General features: G+C 26.8%; 2 protein-coding genes across 3 annotated transcripts in view; both read right to left on the bottom strand.

Annotated features, from left to right (window-relative positions):
- Positions 1-2,231, bottom strand: part of LOC100215853 (calpain-7) — a 76,712-nt gene extending 74,481 nt beyond the window's left edge. For both annotated transcript variants that reach the window (XM_065810696.1, XM_065810697.1), the window contains exon 1: positions 1,958-2,231. In XM_065810696.1, coding sequence (XP_065666768.1) covers positions 1,958-2,171 — 214 coding nt within the window. In that variant the 5' untranslated portion in view covers positions 2,172-2,231. The remainder of the gene's footprint in view (positions 1-1,957) is intronic.
- Positions 2,232-2,797: 566 nt separating this feature from the next.
- Positions 2,798-16,831, bottom strand: part of LOC100213532 (protein yippee-like 5) — a 45,363-nt gene continuing 31,329 nt past the window's right edge. The window contains exons 5-6 of the mRNA XM_065810698.1: positions 12,415-12,447; positions 2,798-3,224 (exon numbers count right to left, since the gene is read on the bottom strand). Of these exons, the coding sequence (XP_065666770.1) occupies positions 3,156-3,224; positions 12,415-12,447 (102 nt within the window). The 3' untranslated portion in view covers positions 2,798-3,155. The remainder of the gene's footprint in view (positions 3,225-12,414; positions 12,448-16,831) is intronic.

Raw genomic sequence — 16,831 nt, 5'->3', positions numbered from 1 at the left:
ACATACCAAATCAAAGTCATCATTAATTTTTAATTTCTTTCCAAAGTGCTGTATATCTAGGCACTTTATAGAATCATCCTATACTCTTGTTCCCCGAAACCAAAATAGTGTCTACAGCTCCTTGAACAATGTCTACAGCTCCTTGAACAGTGTCTACAACTCTTTGAACAGTGTCTACAGCTGCTTGAGCAATGTCTACTTCAATCATAGCAAAGGTTGCTGCACCTTGTGACAGCCTTAGCCCTGATAAAAGTTAGTTTGAACTGTCAACAGGTCCTCTGAAGTTATTTCTCATGTCTGAAAAGTCAAATATGTTTTAAATTTACTTTTTATTTGTCTTCTTTTAATGGAGATCATTTGTTACTAAAATCTATTTTTTATTTATTTTGGGAGTAATGAACACTTAATATAAACAAAGTCATTAAAATTTTCAAATGTCAAAATCTTTAAACTTTTAAATGAAACAAAAGTTTTAAAAAGAAGTATTGCATTAGCCTTTTTTGTTTCTCTGCAAAATACACATCATTGGTTTCCAAAAATATAATAAATAAAAAATAAATATTACAACCAGTATTAAAATCTTCATAAATAGATGAGAAACAACAAATATATTTCAATACTTCATATAAGATTTGAACACATTTTTTTTTCTATCATTATTCTGTAAGTTGGTTAATCAAATGAAAACACATTTTTTTTTCTATCATTATTCTGTAAGTTGGTTAATCAAATGAAAAAACTTTTTTTTTTCTATCATTATTCTGTAAGTTGGTTAATCAAATGAAAACACATTTTTTTCTCTATCATTATTCTGTAAGTTGGTTAATCAAATGAAAAAACATTTTTTTTTCTATCATTATTCTGTAAGTTGGTTAATCAAATGAAAAAACTCATCTTGCAAAAAGCTCATAATGTGATTTTTTTTTTAAACTTTATGCAAAATATAAGATAAGAAAGCACTTTTAAATTCTTGACATTTGATGGGCTTGTGATAAACTTTATGTATGCCATAGATCACAATAAATAATGTAGTTTAAAAATAAATAACTCCATACTCTAGTTTTAAAACAAAACCATTCTTAGAAAGAAATTTTTCGTAAAGAAAAAAAATGCTTAAAGCAAAATATATACAGTGTTTTTAAAAAAAATAGATGCATTGAAATTTTGTTGCTTAAAGCATACTTAAACTATTGTAAAATTGAAACTAAAGAAGATATTGAACAATTTTTTTATTTATTTGTGAGAAAATCTTTTTTATTGATACTTATAAAATAAACTATTAAATATTGGACTATTGTTGACTTTTCAAGGCAAATATTTTATTTAAAATAGTCAAAATATTAATCCATCTAGAAAAAATAAATTATTTATTTTTTTATTGGTTGTTTTTTTTATATTATTGGAGTTAACTGGTCTTGATTTAGAACAACTTTTAAACGTTTAATCCTTTTATTAGAAAGTTTTACTAATTAAAGATTTTTATAAATTTGTTACATATGTTTGCAGTTTTTAACACTTACTATTAACATACTTTCTGCTTGATATATATATTTTACAAATAACTTTAATTGCCTTTTTTAAAAGATCGTTTTTAAAAAAATTCCCCACGGTCCTAAAAATTTTAAAAATTACAAGTAATATAAAAGTATTTTCTAAAAAAAATTAATTACAAAAGTGTTGAGTAAATATCAGTATACAAGTAAATCTGAATAAATAATAAGTATGCATTTGTGACTTGAAGTAGTACACACTTCTCCAGAAGATAGGGTGTAGTTAATTTCCCAAAGATTAGTTATCCTCCACACTTTAAGCAAGGGTGTAGATATTTTTACAACTAAATTTTACAATTTTTAAAGAAGCCATTGTCTTTTGTAGATTTGAACTATTCAGAGTTCAAATTTAATAAAAGTAATTAAATAAAGAAAAAAAAAATTTAATTGTCATAAATAAAAGTTACCTGATAAGTTAGTCAGATATTCTGCTCTCTCCATGTATTGGTGCACTTTAATTTTAGCATCTGATATACTCTGATCAACTGAAATTACTTTTAACAATGCTTCTGAAGCCTCAATGTAAAAAAACTTAGCTAAATCATATTCACCAGCTGAGTCATGCCCAACTGCTTTAGCAGCAAAACTCATTCCATCTTTAAAAAGTTGTTGCACATCCATTGTTATACTTTCATCAAATGAGACAACATTATAAGTTCTTAATATATTATAAGTTTATAAGTTATAATTACAATTATACTTTATATTATAAATTTATAAGTTTATAAGTTATAATTACCAAGTATTAAGTTTATAATAAGTTTATATATTATAACATTATAAGTTCTTAATTGTTTTGTTATAATAGTTACAAACTCTTTAGCAAAATATTAAAATTAAATTAAAAAGTTTTTTTAATATTATAAACATTAATTAAAAATTCCTTTACTTTAATTTACATGAATTATTGACATTATTTACCACCAGCAGTAAGTGAAACCATAAAACCATTTCCCATCAAATGTAAACTTAATTAACAAGTAATAAATTCAAAACAAACCAGCTGTAAATCGCGATAAAAAAAACATAGAAGATAGTAGATAATAATATATACAAATTGGATTAAAGATAATTTTTTTGATGCATTATAATTTATTATACTATTATTGTATTAAAACGTATTAGGTTTATTTAAGACATTAGATGTTGATCATATCAAAAAATGTCATGGAATATTTTATTTAGGACTAACAGTCATTATTAAAAAAAATTTTAATTTATAAGAATAAAAACAAAAAACACAAAAAAACATTTATTTTTTTATATATCCACAAAAAAAAAAAGCACTTCATATATTACATATACAGTACAATACCTGGCTACAGGTATAAAATAGAGATATAATACAATACCAGAAAATAATAGTTATATTCGGGTATAAAATAAAAATTCATAAATATTTCATACAATTCTTAAGAAGAGAAATTTCTAAGTATACTTATACAACTAAATTAAAGAGAAATTTAACATAAAGAAATTATGGTAAATAGAGTATAAAGATTATAATTTACCATATAAAGAAATTATACAATAATTACATTTTTCAAAAATATCAACGTGTTTATAAAAAATCCATTATTTATATAGAGATATTGTAATAACTTGTCACTCGTGTGCATCATCAATTCCATCTGTTTCACTTACAAGAGCACGCTCCAGGATAACATGTCCTTCCTTTAAAATATTTTTAAAAGTACAATTTTTTTTAACTAAAAATCTACAGAGCTTATATGCATGTTTTATTTATTAAAATATTAATTTAATGTTATATTTTAAAATAAAAATAAAAATTTCCAATTTATTTATGATTTCCTATAATATCTGTTACAATATAACCTTCTTTTTGAAAATAGTTGGAAATGATTACTAATAGTTACAAGTATATCTTCATTTAATAATCAAGAAAAAATAGTTAATGAAAACGGCTTAAGAGATTTGATTCCTAATAAATGACAGCTCAATGTTATTAATAGCAATAATATATATATATATATATATATATATATATATATATATATATATATATATATATATATATATATATATATATATATATATATATATATATATATATATATATACATACATATACATACATATACAACACTCGGAATTAGGGTCGGCATACAGCAATGCCGACCTAACTGCTGACCTGAAAGTGTTTGAGGTCAGCAAATAAATTGCCGACCTCCTTTCTATGTTTTATGGTCACACCTTTGTATCAAATAATTATTGCTGACCTGATGCCGACCTCAAAAAGATTGAGGTCAGAAAATTATTGCCGACCTTATTTTTCCTAATTCCGAGGGTTGCATATATATATATCTATAGTAAAGGCATTAAATATACAGTTTGAGGTAAAAAAAACAGCTCTTAGCTTGTCTATGGTATTTAAACTGACAAAATTAAGATTAGATTATAGCAAAATGCATTAATTGAGGAAACTAATTAAATTTAATGTTTTTTAAAAAACCACAAAAATGCAAATTAAAAGACTAGAATGTTTTTAAAAACATTTAGAATGTTTTTATTTTATTTTAACTAAAATAAAAACATTCTAAATTTTTATGTTTTTGCTGTATAATATGCACAAAGTGTTGCTACATCAACTATCTTATAGCCTACTGCTACAAGGGAGTGCTGCTACATCAACTATTTTATAGGCTGCTACTACAAGGAAGTGCCGCTACATTGACTAAGGGTTTGGTTGAGGCAGACAGTTATCAAATAATTAAAAAAAAACATTTTTTTAAAAAAAAACCCAAAAACTGACCTGACAATGGTAAAATTTAAAATGACTAAGCAAGAGTGTATATATATTTATATATATACATATATATATATCAACTTGTTTCTCCACGCAGCGGCCTTGTTCTTCAAGGTTCATGTTTCGGAGTTATAGAGTTGAGAGAGGGTTATAACAATTATTAAGTAGCCTCCTCATCTGTAGTGGCCTTCTTGGAGGTGAATAACAAAAAATAACAAAAAAACAAAATATATATATATATATATATATATATACATATATATATATATATATATATATATATATATATATATATATATATATATATATATATATATATATATATATATATATATATATATATATATATAGATAGATAGATAGATAGATAGATATTAAATGATAACATCTTGAATGAGAGCTGAATTAATTGATTTGAATTAAATAATTGAATTAATATATGAACATCAATAAATACGAATTTTCTCAATACAAATTTTTTATTAATTTATACTATCTATTTCTTAAAACATTCATAACATAACACAACATTATTGTCTTATGTTTTATTTCTTTATCACCTTTTTTTTTTAAAATAAGGGGGCAATTGTTTAATGGGTAAATTTCTTAACGATCAATAAAGAAAAACTATCAATAAATTTTTTCAAACATTTTAGCATTAACAAAATGTTAGCATACTACTCATAAAACTAGTTAATCATTTTTAATTAACGATCATTCTATGATCAATCTAAGAAATTAATGATAATGAAAAAACTTTGGTATATTAGCACTTTTGTAACGGGATGAAAAAAATTTATTGATTTAAAATTATAAAAAAATAAACAAAACAGTTGAATGTAAAACAAACATATAAAAGTAACTTTAATTTTATAAAAAAGAATTTTCTTTTCTTTAACATAGTTTGGAAATTTTAAAAGTAAAAAAAAAAAAATTTATAATTAAAATTAAATTTAATAAAAAAAATTTAAATTTATTAATATTTAATTTTAAATGGTTTAACCAATTAATGCTATTCTTGTAAAACTAATTTACAAGCAAGTAATTTTAGCTCCTTTTTCTTGTACAACATTTACAAGCAAGTGTTTTTAGTTGCTTCTTTTAGTTTTAAACTTTTAATCAGTTAATTTAAAATAGCAAACAAAAACTATATCACTTTTTAGAAAGTTATTGTTAAACTTTTTCATTATTATTTGCTTTTTTCTTATTTTCTGAAAAATTAAAGCGCAAAAAAAATATTAGTAAGTTGCAACCATAAAAAACAAAAACAATAAAAATTTACTAGTCATTATTATTGCGGTTTTTAAAAAAAAGTTCTGCATTTAAATTGCTTTAACTTTTAAGCGACATTAAAATTTCGTTTTATTGTTGATGTCGCTTAAATGTACGATATAAGGATATATCCTTATATCAGAGGTGTAAACTCGTGGTCGCCCTACGGTACCAGACAACCAAATTTTGTGAAAGACAACTAAAAATATTCCTTTGATGCACTTAAGTCGCCCAAAAGTGCAACTATTGATTTTTATCAGGAGTTCTAGTTTTTTTGTTATTTTTTTAGAATATAATTTATTAGAACATTAGAAAACTATTTGAGCGCTAAAACATATTTAATAAAATAACTTCCTAAATAAAAACTAAAAAAGTTTTAAACAAAGATAAAAAATTTTATTTTTATTTTTTTACAAATTTTATTTAATGATTTAAAGATAAAGTAATAGAACTAAATTTGCCACAAAAAAAAAAAACTTTGACAGTTAAGAAGCGTTACACAGCTCACTTTTTTCATAAATCTCGAAAGCGTTCAGTTAAGCAAAAACATTTTTGTAAAATATAAATGTTAAAAGCATTTAGTTAAGTGAAAAATTTTTTTTTTGGAATATTTAAAGTATCTTTTAACATTGTTTATGTAACATTTGTTCAGAAATTTAGGTCGTAAAAAAAAGCATTAAACCGCAACTGAGAATTTTTGGAGACATTGTTATATTAAAAAAAAAAATTATTTTAATAAACTTAAAATTAAATATGATTTTAAAAATTTAAATTTAGATTTGAAGAAATATAAAATAGTAAACCTTTGAATGTAAAATTTGGTATCAAATGAATTTAAAATAGTTTTGCGTTTTTCATTAAAGTTTTTCTCTAATCGTCTGCTGACTAACTCATTAGGCAAAATATAAGCTTCTCCATCATATAAGCCTCTCCATCATATAAGCCTCTCCATCATATATTATTGTAAGTGAAAGGAAATTAAAAAACTTTTTTTTCCCTTATAAATAGGAAGAAGTGCTTTGTTGAAGAGAATTCTTTACGTAAATGTATTTTTTATTTCTTATTAATTCAATATCGTAAGAACATAAATTACATTTACAAATGTCTTATCGGTAACTGATAAAATCTATCTATAAATTGTTTATAACCTTTATTAAAAATACTAATTTAAATACATAAAAATTAACAACTTGCGATAAACAAACAAAAGATTACGTTAAGTATAAGATTGCTTTAAGAAATAAATTATAAGGAAATATAATCTTTTTCAAATACCAAATTCAGATTCAATTAATAATTTTTGTTAGATAAGTTTAAATAATTTTTAGCGCGGTTTAAAATTTAATTTAATTACAACGCAACTTTAAAATACTTTCAAATATCAATTTTTTAAACTCCTTAATAATTACAACCCATTAAAAGCAAAGAGTTTTAAGTATTGGTAAATTGTCTTTTTATATTGTCAATAATTTGTAGTTGTAAAAAATATTTTTTTAATAAAATATGCGCTTGTTTCAAGTGAAAAATCTAATGACATACTGTAATTTGGGGCAACTTCGTCAATTTTGGAACATATTTTTTTCTTTAAAATGATTTCAGAATCGAAAATGAAAATGAGCCTGTTAGTTTTGTTACAATGCAGCATGCCCCTTAACATTCCACTTATTTTTTAATTTCCCATTTGAATAATAAAGTAGTTGAAATATCATTATGAAGAGTGAAGAAGTTGCCCTGACTTAGAGGCAACTTCGTTATGTGCCGAAATATTAATTTATTATGAAGTTGGACAGCTCTTGTGCAACTTCAGCATGTTTTAAATTATAATTCAGTATTTATGACACTGTAGAGATATCAAAAATAATAGAAGGTAAGGAAATCTCCTTAATTACGTTGATTCTGTTGCAATCATAAAAAGTGAAATTAATTTACAAAATTTTAAGTTTGACAAACAATCTTATGTGTATTAAATAAAAGGCTCTGGATTTAAAACATTTCTAATTATAATCAGTGAACATATAACAACATTTACAACAATGTATTACAATTACATAATGTTCCAGAAAACAGTATTCAAACTTAGTCCTCTAAACACTGATCACAAATGCACTGCAGCTCCACAGAAGAACTGTTACAAACTCCGCATATGGTGGCATAAAACACATTGTGTCCAATCTGGACCTCAATAACTGTTATATTCACATTTACAAATTCTGCACAAATTTTCGTCATATACCAGCTGTCTAGATGGACTAGGTTGTTGTATTTCAGGCAAAATTGCACTGCCAGGATTAATTTTCTTCCCACTAGATCATTTATTTTACTCCATTTGATCTCTGAGTTCCTTTAACAAGTCAATGATTGTAGCATCAAGATTTCGTCCGATATTTTCAGCATTTTGTTGAGAAGAACCTCCTGGAATAACTTGTAGAACCTGTTCTGGATGTTCTGAAATGGATAGATGGATACCTGTTCTGAAATGGATACAGACCAGTTTTTTTGATTCCTGATTTTGAGATATCCTTCCCAGTTGCATGCAATTTTGAGTAGAGCTTTGTGAGCAGAATAGGAAAATGTTGCTTTGGAATTGTTCCCCTAGCACGACTTTCTTTTCTCCATGTTTCTAAAACGCTTCTCCAGTAACTTTTAAGTGGTTTGAAAAAGGCAATGTCTAATGGCTGCATCAGGTGAGTTGAATTTGGGGGAATAGTGGTAGAATAAATGTTGTTTTCTCTGCACAGTGATACAACAGCAGATGTAAAATGAGAGGCAAAATTATCTGCAATTACAACTTTTTCTCCAGGAATGTTTTTTACATGGTAAAGGAAAATATGACGAAAACCACAATTTAAAGGTAGAAGAATCAAACCATCGAGTTTTCGATCATCATCGAGCTGGTCTACCATTGCACCAATTTCCATAGAGGTTTTCTGTTTTATAGACTACAAAGGGAGGAAAGATGTCACCAGAAGCAGAAATACGAAACATAAGAGATATTGCTACTTTTGAAATTTCCATAACACGTTCAACTCGCTTTGTCCTTCTTAAAACTACAACTTCCTTAGCACCAGGATCGTCGGTCAAGTTGGTTTCGTCAAAATTAAAAATCATTTCCCGTTGGCATGTTATCTAGCTTCTTCCTGCGTTTTCAAAAAATTCTGTAACAATTTCAGGAGAAACTGCTGCTCTGGAACGACTGATGTTTGTAGCTAAACCTTGTGTGAGATTGTTATGTAACATAAAACTGTTCATAAAATCATCACCAGGCATATTGTCGGCAAATTTGATTACAGTACGACCTTCTTTATTTAAATAGCCTTGAATTATGAGCCGGTTATCAAACGTTGTCAACTAATAGGACCACTTTGTCACTTCAACCAACGTCTTGACAATAATTTTCTCTTCAGTAGCGTTCAGAGCAGTAGGATGTCCAACTGTTTTATTATGTTGACCATGCCACTTGTCTTGAAGAGTTGTATGCGGCACTGAATGTTTCTTGCTGGCAGATGCAACTGACATTCCATTACCAATATCTCGAAGAGCATTCTCAACCTTACTTGGATCATAATGTTGGTAATTCTGTCCTCCAATTACTTTCCTATTTTTCTTAGGCATTTTGTAGATATTTTGATATAAACTGGAAAAAACAATTTTAAACCCACGTTTACACCGTTTATAAAAATCAAAAATGATCTATTAAGTGCACAGAATAATCTATTACTGTCATTCAATCAATTTGCGATGTTATTAAAAATTAATTTTGTTTCTTTTTGGCTATTATCTTTGCATATATGCATATACTAAAATTTCATAAAATCTTTTAAGTTTTGAAATTTATTTATAACCTTAAATATAATATAATCTTATATATACATAAACAATATTGTTGATGGTAGCCAAGCTTGGAAAACCAAGAAAGAAAAAGAGTTAGTTTTGGCAAGAATCGAACAAGGCAGTTCTTCCTTTTTATATGGTTCTTAATCTACTTGATATAGAAAGGTTTGGCTGAGTAGATGCAGACTCCATTGTCAAGGGAATCAATAACATTTTTGAAATCAGGGAATTTAAACAAGATCCCAATGATTATAAAAAGAAAATAGTCAGTATAACGTCAGACGGGGCATGTTTAAACTTTGGAAAACATCGTGGTATCATAGCACAAATTAAGGCAGATAGAGAATGGCTACTGCCAGTTCATTATGTCAACCATAGAATCGAACTGGCAGTTAAAGAGGTTTTTTCCGAGATCTGCAAATTTAAGAAAGTAGATGAATTTTACAATACAAATTTCACTTTACACTTTACAACTTACACTTTAGTGTAAAAACACATTCTAAAAATACCTTTCTTAGTTTATCTGGTTGCTTTTTGTTTTCTTAGATAAATGTAAACCATTTAATTTGTCAAAATTAAATTAAAGCAGATATTTTAGGTATTATGCATTACAGTCTACCAAAACTAACAGGAATGAGGTTTGTCAGGCATCATTAAAGAGCTTTTAAGAACTTATTGGAGTCATGGCCAGCTTTTATAGTGGCCAACAAGAACTATGTAAATGAACGGGAAAACCCTCCAACTACAAGAGCGAAGCTTCAAGGGTTACTAAAGAAAATTAAATCATATAATTTTCTTTGTACTGTTGCCATTTATCATGATTTGCTAGAGCTCATTGTGCCAGCATTGAAAGTGTTTGAAGCAAATGAACTGTTGCCGCATGATATTCTAGCTACAATCAACCAGACAAATTTAGAACTGGAATTGAAGCTCAAAAAATTGATACGGATTTAGAACTTATAGATCGCTATATATCACATTACATGGTTATTGATGGCAAATATAACTTACCTGAAACACTGTCTGGTCAGTTTAAAAAAAAAAGCTGGGGACAAAAATATCCTAGTAATAGGAAATATATAATAGTAAATTTAGATATGACTTCGGTTGATGTAGATCAACCATTATGCTCAGTCAGAAATATTAAGAGAAATGTTATACCCAGACTTATAAATACTTTAAACAGCAGGTTTATTAGCATAAAGGAAGAGCCTGAGATCTATCAACCATGCTGTTCATCAAGCCGCAGAACTATACTGACAACAAAGAGTTTGGTGTGGACAAAATAAAGTTTTTGTCCACGCATTTCAATACATCATTGGAACATTCCAATTTTAATGAAAAGTTAATTATTCAAGGATGGAAACTATTTTTGATTCATGCAAGAACAAGTCTTGAAGCAATGGTACATAATAGCCAGACAAGAGAAATTTGAAGGTAAACATTCTTGTACAAAAAGTCAAAGTTTCCTTATTTATTAAAAGTTATATCAATTATTTTAACAATTTCCAGATCAAACTCAAGTGTGGAGCAAATGTTTAGCACAGCTACTAGCATATTATCAGATCAACGCTTATCCATGAGTCACGATACGCTAAATGATAGCATTATGATATTAGGAAACCATGGAAGCTGGTCAAAAGAATAAATAATTTTCATAAAAAAGCGAGCAAAAGATATTTATTTGAATAAGATACGATTACATAAGGTTGATGATGACCCAGATGACTATATGACAACAGCATCATTAATTCCAAATCAAGTTCTCGATAATGACAATGAAATTGAAAGTGCTGATGAAGATATGACTGACAATTTAGCAGCATTCAGTTTAGAAAATGAATAAGAGGAAAGACCGCTGACAACAGTTGAGGGGAAAACCTGTTATTTAACTTACAACTTATAGTTTTGAAGAAGAATTTCAAATTATTCTTGTGTTATAATCTATTAATTTTTTGACGATAAAAAAAGCGTTATCTAAATAAGAAATTATAAAAAATGTATATTTAATAACAATAATTTAGGAAAAAAATAAATTATTAAAAAAATATCAAAAAATATAAAAACCGTTAATTGTAAATATTAAGTTAACAGTGTTTTAAATACATATCAAAACAATGAAAGCAAAAAATTTTAGCCAAAAATTTATTTTTCAATACTATTACAAGAACTTATTAGGCACTTGCGTTTTTGTTTGGTTGCGTTTTTATTTTACCATTATTAATTTAAAAAAAAGCGATCTGGAGCAAATAAAAAACAAGAAGTTGGGAAGTATAAACAACTACATTGTTGAAGTATTATAAATGCGCAGTTGTAAGTACTACTTCAAACATTGACTGCAATCATAAGGGAAAACTATGGTTTTTCTGGTGAAAATGTTTATATTTTTCTATAGAAACATGTTTATTATTACATTTGAATATTAATTAGTTTACCTTATAAATTATTACATTTGAATATTAATTAGTTTACCTTATAAATTTAATAATTATTATTAAATATATATTACATATATTTTTTATTTACTCTTTTTATTCTTATTTGCAATTCTTTTGTAAACAAAATCATCACATTTTAAATAAACATAGGGTTACCTATAAACAACCATAAATCATACAAGAGTAATATATATTCATTAGTTAAGTTTGATGGTGTGAATTAAACAACAGTAGAGCTAACTGTTTAAACAAACAGTTTTATTAAGTAATCAACATAATAGAATTTTATTATTAAAAACAACATAAATTTTTCTAGTAAATATATTAATAATTGTTAATAAATATTTATAAAATCTTACCAAGTTTAAAAAAATTTTAAATTAGTAAAACTAATTTTCTCACAAAAAAATAAATGTCAAAAAAATTACAAAAATATTTACATAAATGATAATAAAAGAGAATATTTTTAAACTTATATAAATGATTATTATATAGTGAATAACTAATAAATTTATAATAAATAACATTTATCAATAGTAAATAAATCTTTACAAACCTTATAACGCTGCTCATCTTCAGTTGCAAACTCCTAAATAAAAAACAAGTTCTAAAATTAAAAAATGTTTTTAAATGTTTTATAAGTAAAAAGTTTTGGGATTTAAAAATGCTATAACTTAATTTTAAATTTTTTGTATAATTTTTAAAAAACTTTAAAATAAAATTCTATCAAAGTCATAATGATTACCCTACTAATGGTATAATGTAATTCAGTATAACCTGCTCTGTATCCTGCTGCCTTAAGTACCTAAAAACATTAAGTACCTAAAAACCCATCACCAGATTATTTCAATCTATCTTTTACAAATATTCCTGATCTTTGAAGTAATTTCTCTTACTCTTGCTAAATTCAGCCTGGATGCATACTCCGCCTTTTTTACCTGGACATATAATTACATACCAATTCAGTTGTCACAAAATCAGATTTGAATTCTCTGACTATTCATGTACATCCATTTAGCACCTCTTTACTCAATCTTTTTATTTGTTCTTTATTATTCTCTTTCTTCCTAAAGCTGAACTCTTTTCGATGTTGTTTCATAATTGGCCACAATAAATAGAAAGAATTTGGCCAATGTTTCATCGGTCAAATTCTCTCTTTTTATTCTCAAGTCAACATTATTGTTATTGGTGACTTAAATGCTCATCATACCAAATGACTTGGCTCTATTACTACTGACCCTGCTAAATCTAAAGCTAAAAATTTTAGTCAAATTAACAAATTATTTTCCATACAACCCTAATCACTTACTTTTACTCCTTGGTGTCTGCTTTTTTCCTTGTTTTTTTTTTGGTGTTTCAGTCATGCAATGATCTCACTAATATTTTTATCTCATTTTCTTCATACTAATCTTATCTTACTTAGGCTGAATTAAAAACACTAAAGTGATCCCACTTTAACGTTTTTTTTTTTGTGATGGCTTTTTGTCTCTCACCTGAAAATTGCCCCTTCTATGTAATCTTTGGATTCAGGCAGGCATGCAAGCTTTTATTCCTTGTCATCAGCTTCATGTCAAGCCATAGTTTGTGCAGCTGCAATTTCTAATCATAATTATTTATTCTCACAAGATTTTCACAACATAAACTCTCTGAAAAAGAAAAAAAAAGATTTTCACAACATAAACTCTCTGAAAAGTCTTTTTATCATTGCAAGAAATCAATGCAAAAAGGTGTCTGATGCTAAACTATTATTTCTAAATTACTAAATCTCATATTTTATTCAACAAATTAGCTACTAGAGATTATTGGAAAATTTTTTAAACTATCATCGACAAAGGAAAATTAATGAAATATTCTAAATCTCTAATGAAATATTAGATTTTCCTTTGTTGATGATTGATCTTTTCCAAAGATAAAACTGTTTGCAAAGAGCTATTTGCAAAGAATTTTTTGTGTAATTCATTTATTTAATGGTTAATCCATTGCCTGGCATCAAAATTAATCCTGCTTCTATTGTTAAAGATATTTTTCACCTTTTTTTTCACCCTATTCTCAGGTCACGAAATCTCGTATTTTATCTCAAAAACCAGGCTCCCTTACCTTCTGGAGAATCTTTAACAGTTCCAATAATAAGGGCAAATCTGTTATTCCTCCTCTTGTATGATTCCAATTATGTTACCTCACTTAAAGACAAAGCTGAATTGTTTGCTAAGGACTTTTCATCAATCTTATCTCTTGATTTGACTAATCTCATCCTACCTGATATAGCCAACAAACAGGTTGATTCATTGCTTGACATTCGTATCACTTCAGCTTCTGTCTCTAAAGTGATTTACTGCTCAGACTCTTCTACAGCTAGTGGTTTGTACACATACCTGTTATAGTTTTGCAGAAATGTTTACCGGAGCTGTCGTCTATACTTTCAAAACTATTTAACAAGTGCTAGTATCTAGTATCAATATGCAAGTATCAGAGTTTTGTTTTCCAGCCTGCTGGAAAACGACATCTGTTATCCCCATTTTTTTTTTCATTTCTGAAGACAATCTGACTTGTCTAACTACCGTCCCATTAGTCTTCTTCCTATTGTCCCATTAGTCTTCTTCCTATCTAAGCAAGGTTTTTGAGTTTTTAATTAACAAACACTTAATCTCTCATCTAATAACTTATTATTATACTGCTGATTTGTTAACAGTAATAGCCAAAAGGTCTTACCATGCATTAGTTAGATGTGGAGAGGTTAGAGCTATTGCTCTCAACATTTCTAAAGCCCTTGATAAAATTAAACACGCTGGTTTTCTCCATAAGCTCTCTCCTTAAAGTGTATCAGGTGCATGGCTCGAAATAATGTATTTTTTCGTTTCAGACAATTTGTCCGATAAATACTTAAGTTGGACAGACATGTCCGATAGAAATTAAAGAAGAGCAATCTAATATTTTGTGCATGGCCAGTCCTGACCATGCACAAAATATTTTGTTTTTACAACTTAACCACACAATTTGTTTAGACAAATCTAGGCGTTTTAAAAGAAAATTTATAAGATAAATTCTAAAAATAAATCTTAAAGAAGAAAATCTTAAAGAAAAAGAAAAATCTAAGCTCAAAAAACTAAAATTTGAAAAGAAAAATATATTTATGTTACGTTTTTTAATTTATATACTAGGCAAAATGCTTCGTAAATTATTATAAATATATTAAATACATAAATTATTAAGTTTACTTATTCCTTTATTAAATAAAGTAACAAATTAATTATAATGAGTGTTTACAATAAAACCATTTTATTTAAATTATAAAAGAATATTATATGTAATTACATTTATATAAATATGTATTTTTAATGAATCTTTTCAAACCTTTTCTGAATAATTTTACAAACACTTTGAGTAGTGAAAAATTTTGACACAAAAACAAGCTTTTCATAACAACTCAAATTTAAAAGTGTAATAAAAAGTACTGGTTTCTATAAGCATTAAAGTAACTACTGCATTAAAAAATTTTTTAAATAAGTTTAAAAGGGGTTTTAAAGGCTAAAATAATTGTTTGAAATTTATAAAAACCATCGGACAAAAAATAAAATAAATACTAAACTATAAATTTAAATTAATAACTAATTGCAACATTTTAATATAAATGATAAAAACAGGCTATTTAATTCAAAAAAATGTAATGCTTTGGCATTTTTTTAAAAAATGAATTAACTAAAAAAAAATAACATATTTTACTAACATATTTGTGTGCTCAGCTTTAATTTTTGTTTTGTATAAAAAACAAAAAGTTAAAAAAAGTGGGTTTATATGCAATACTGAATTTAGTATATAATTTTGGGACAACTAAAATGATTATAAAATAAATGAACATAAAATATGGGTCAGACAAAATGACTGATGTCATTTTTTATTGGACAATGTCCGGCGCCTATTTGGAGCCCTGATCAGATAACATCTTTAAGACTATTGAATCCTTTCTCAATCATAATATAAAAGTTGTCCTCGATGGACAGCACTGTTCTTCATTTCCTGTAACTTAAGGAGTTCCTCAAGGTTCTATCATTAGTCTTATACTTTTTTTTTAATTTGCACTAATGATCTCCTAGAAATTCTCATATCTAAGGTGGCATCGTTCGTTGATGATACTACCATTTATTCTTGTCTTGATATAAAACCAACATTCTTTGATTGCTAAGAGGAGAAATTTGAGCTTGAAAAGAATCCTTCTTCGCTACATGGGGCTCTCAGAAGCTGGTGGACTTTAACTTTAATTGATAAAACTAAATTTTTTTCAGCTAATCATGATCTTCCTATATTTATGAAAGGTAATGTTTTCAATGAGTCATCTACCCTTGATGGAAACCATATATGAATTCTGCTAAGGTTGCATCTTTTTATCATGCACCTTATCTCAAATCCATCCTTGTATTGAATACTGTTGCCATATCTGGAGTGAATCTTTGAAGGATGCCCTTTTTCTTTTAGACAAGGTGCAAAAACCCATCATAAATATAGTTGGACCTGCTCTTGCAGCCAACCTCCAACCATCATCACATCGTCGTAATGTTCCTTCTTTTTCTCTTTTCTATAAATACTATAATGGGCACTGCTCTAAAGAGCCAGTTTCTTTTGTGCCATCTACTAAAATCCATTCTCGTGTTACTCGGCATTCAATTAAGTCTTTTTTTTTTACTGTGACTGTTCTTAAGTGCTCCAAAAATACTTATTTGTTTAGTTTTTTTCCTCGAACATCAGTTCTTTGGAATTCGCTTCCTTCATATTGTTTTCCTGATTCATATAATTTGCAATCTTTTAAGTCGCCTGTCAATTATTATCTTGCTTTATAAACTTCATCTTTTCTCTTTCAGTAACTTCCAACTCTAATAGTGATTGCTTGCAACCTTGTTAAAAGTCTAGAAAATATTCAAGCCATAGTCTTACAAATGTATTTACAACCTTTAGTCAGTCTTTACATAAAGTCCAGAACT

Source organism: Hydra vulgaris, chromosome 11 (assembly GCF_038396675.1).
Source record: "Hydra vulgaris chromosome 11, alternate assembly HydraT2T_AEP".
Classification (NCBI taxonomy): domain Eukaryota; kingdom Metazoa; phylum Cnidaria; class Hydrozoa; order Anthoathecata; family Hydridae; genus Hydra; species Hydra vulgaris.
The sequence above is the reverse complement of the archived record's forward strand: the minus strand, read 5'-3'. Positions and strand labels throughout refer to the sequence as shown.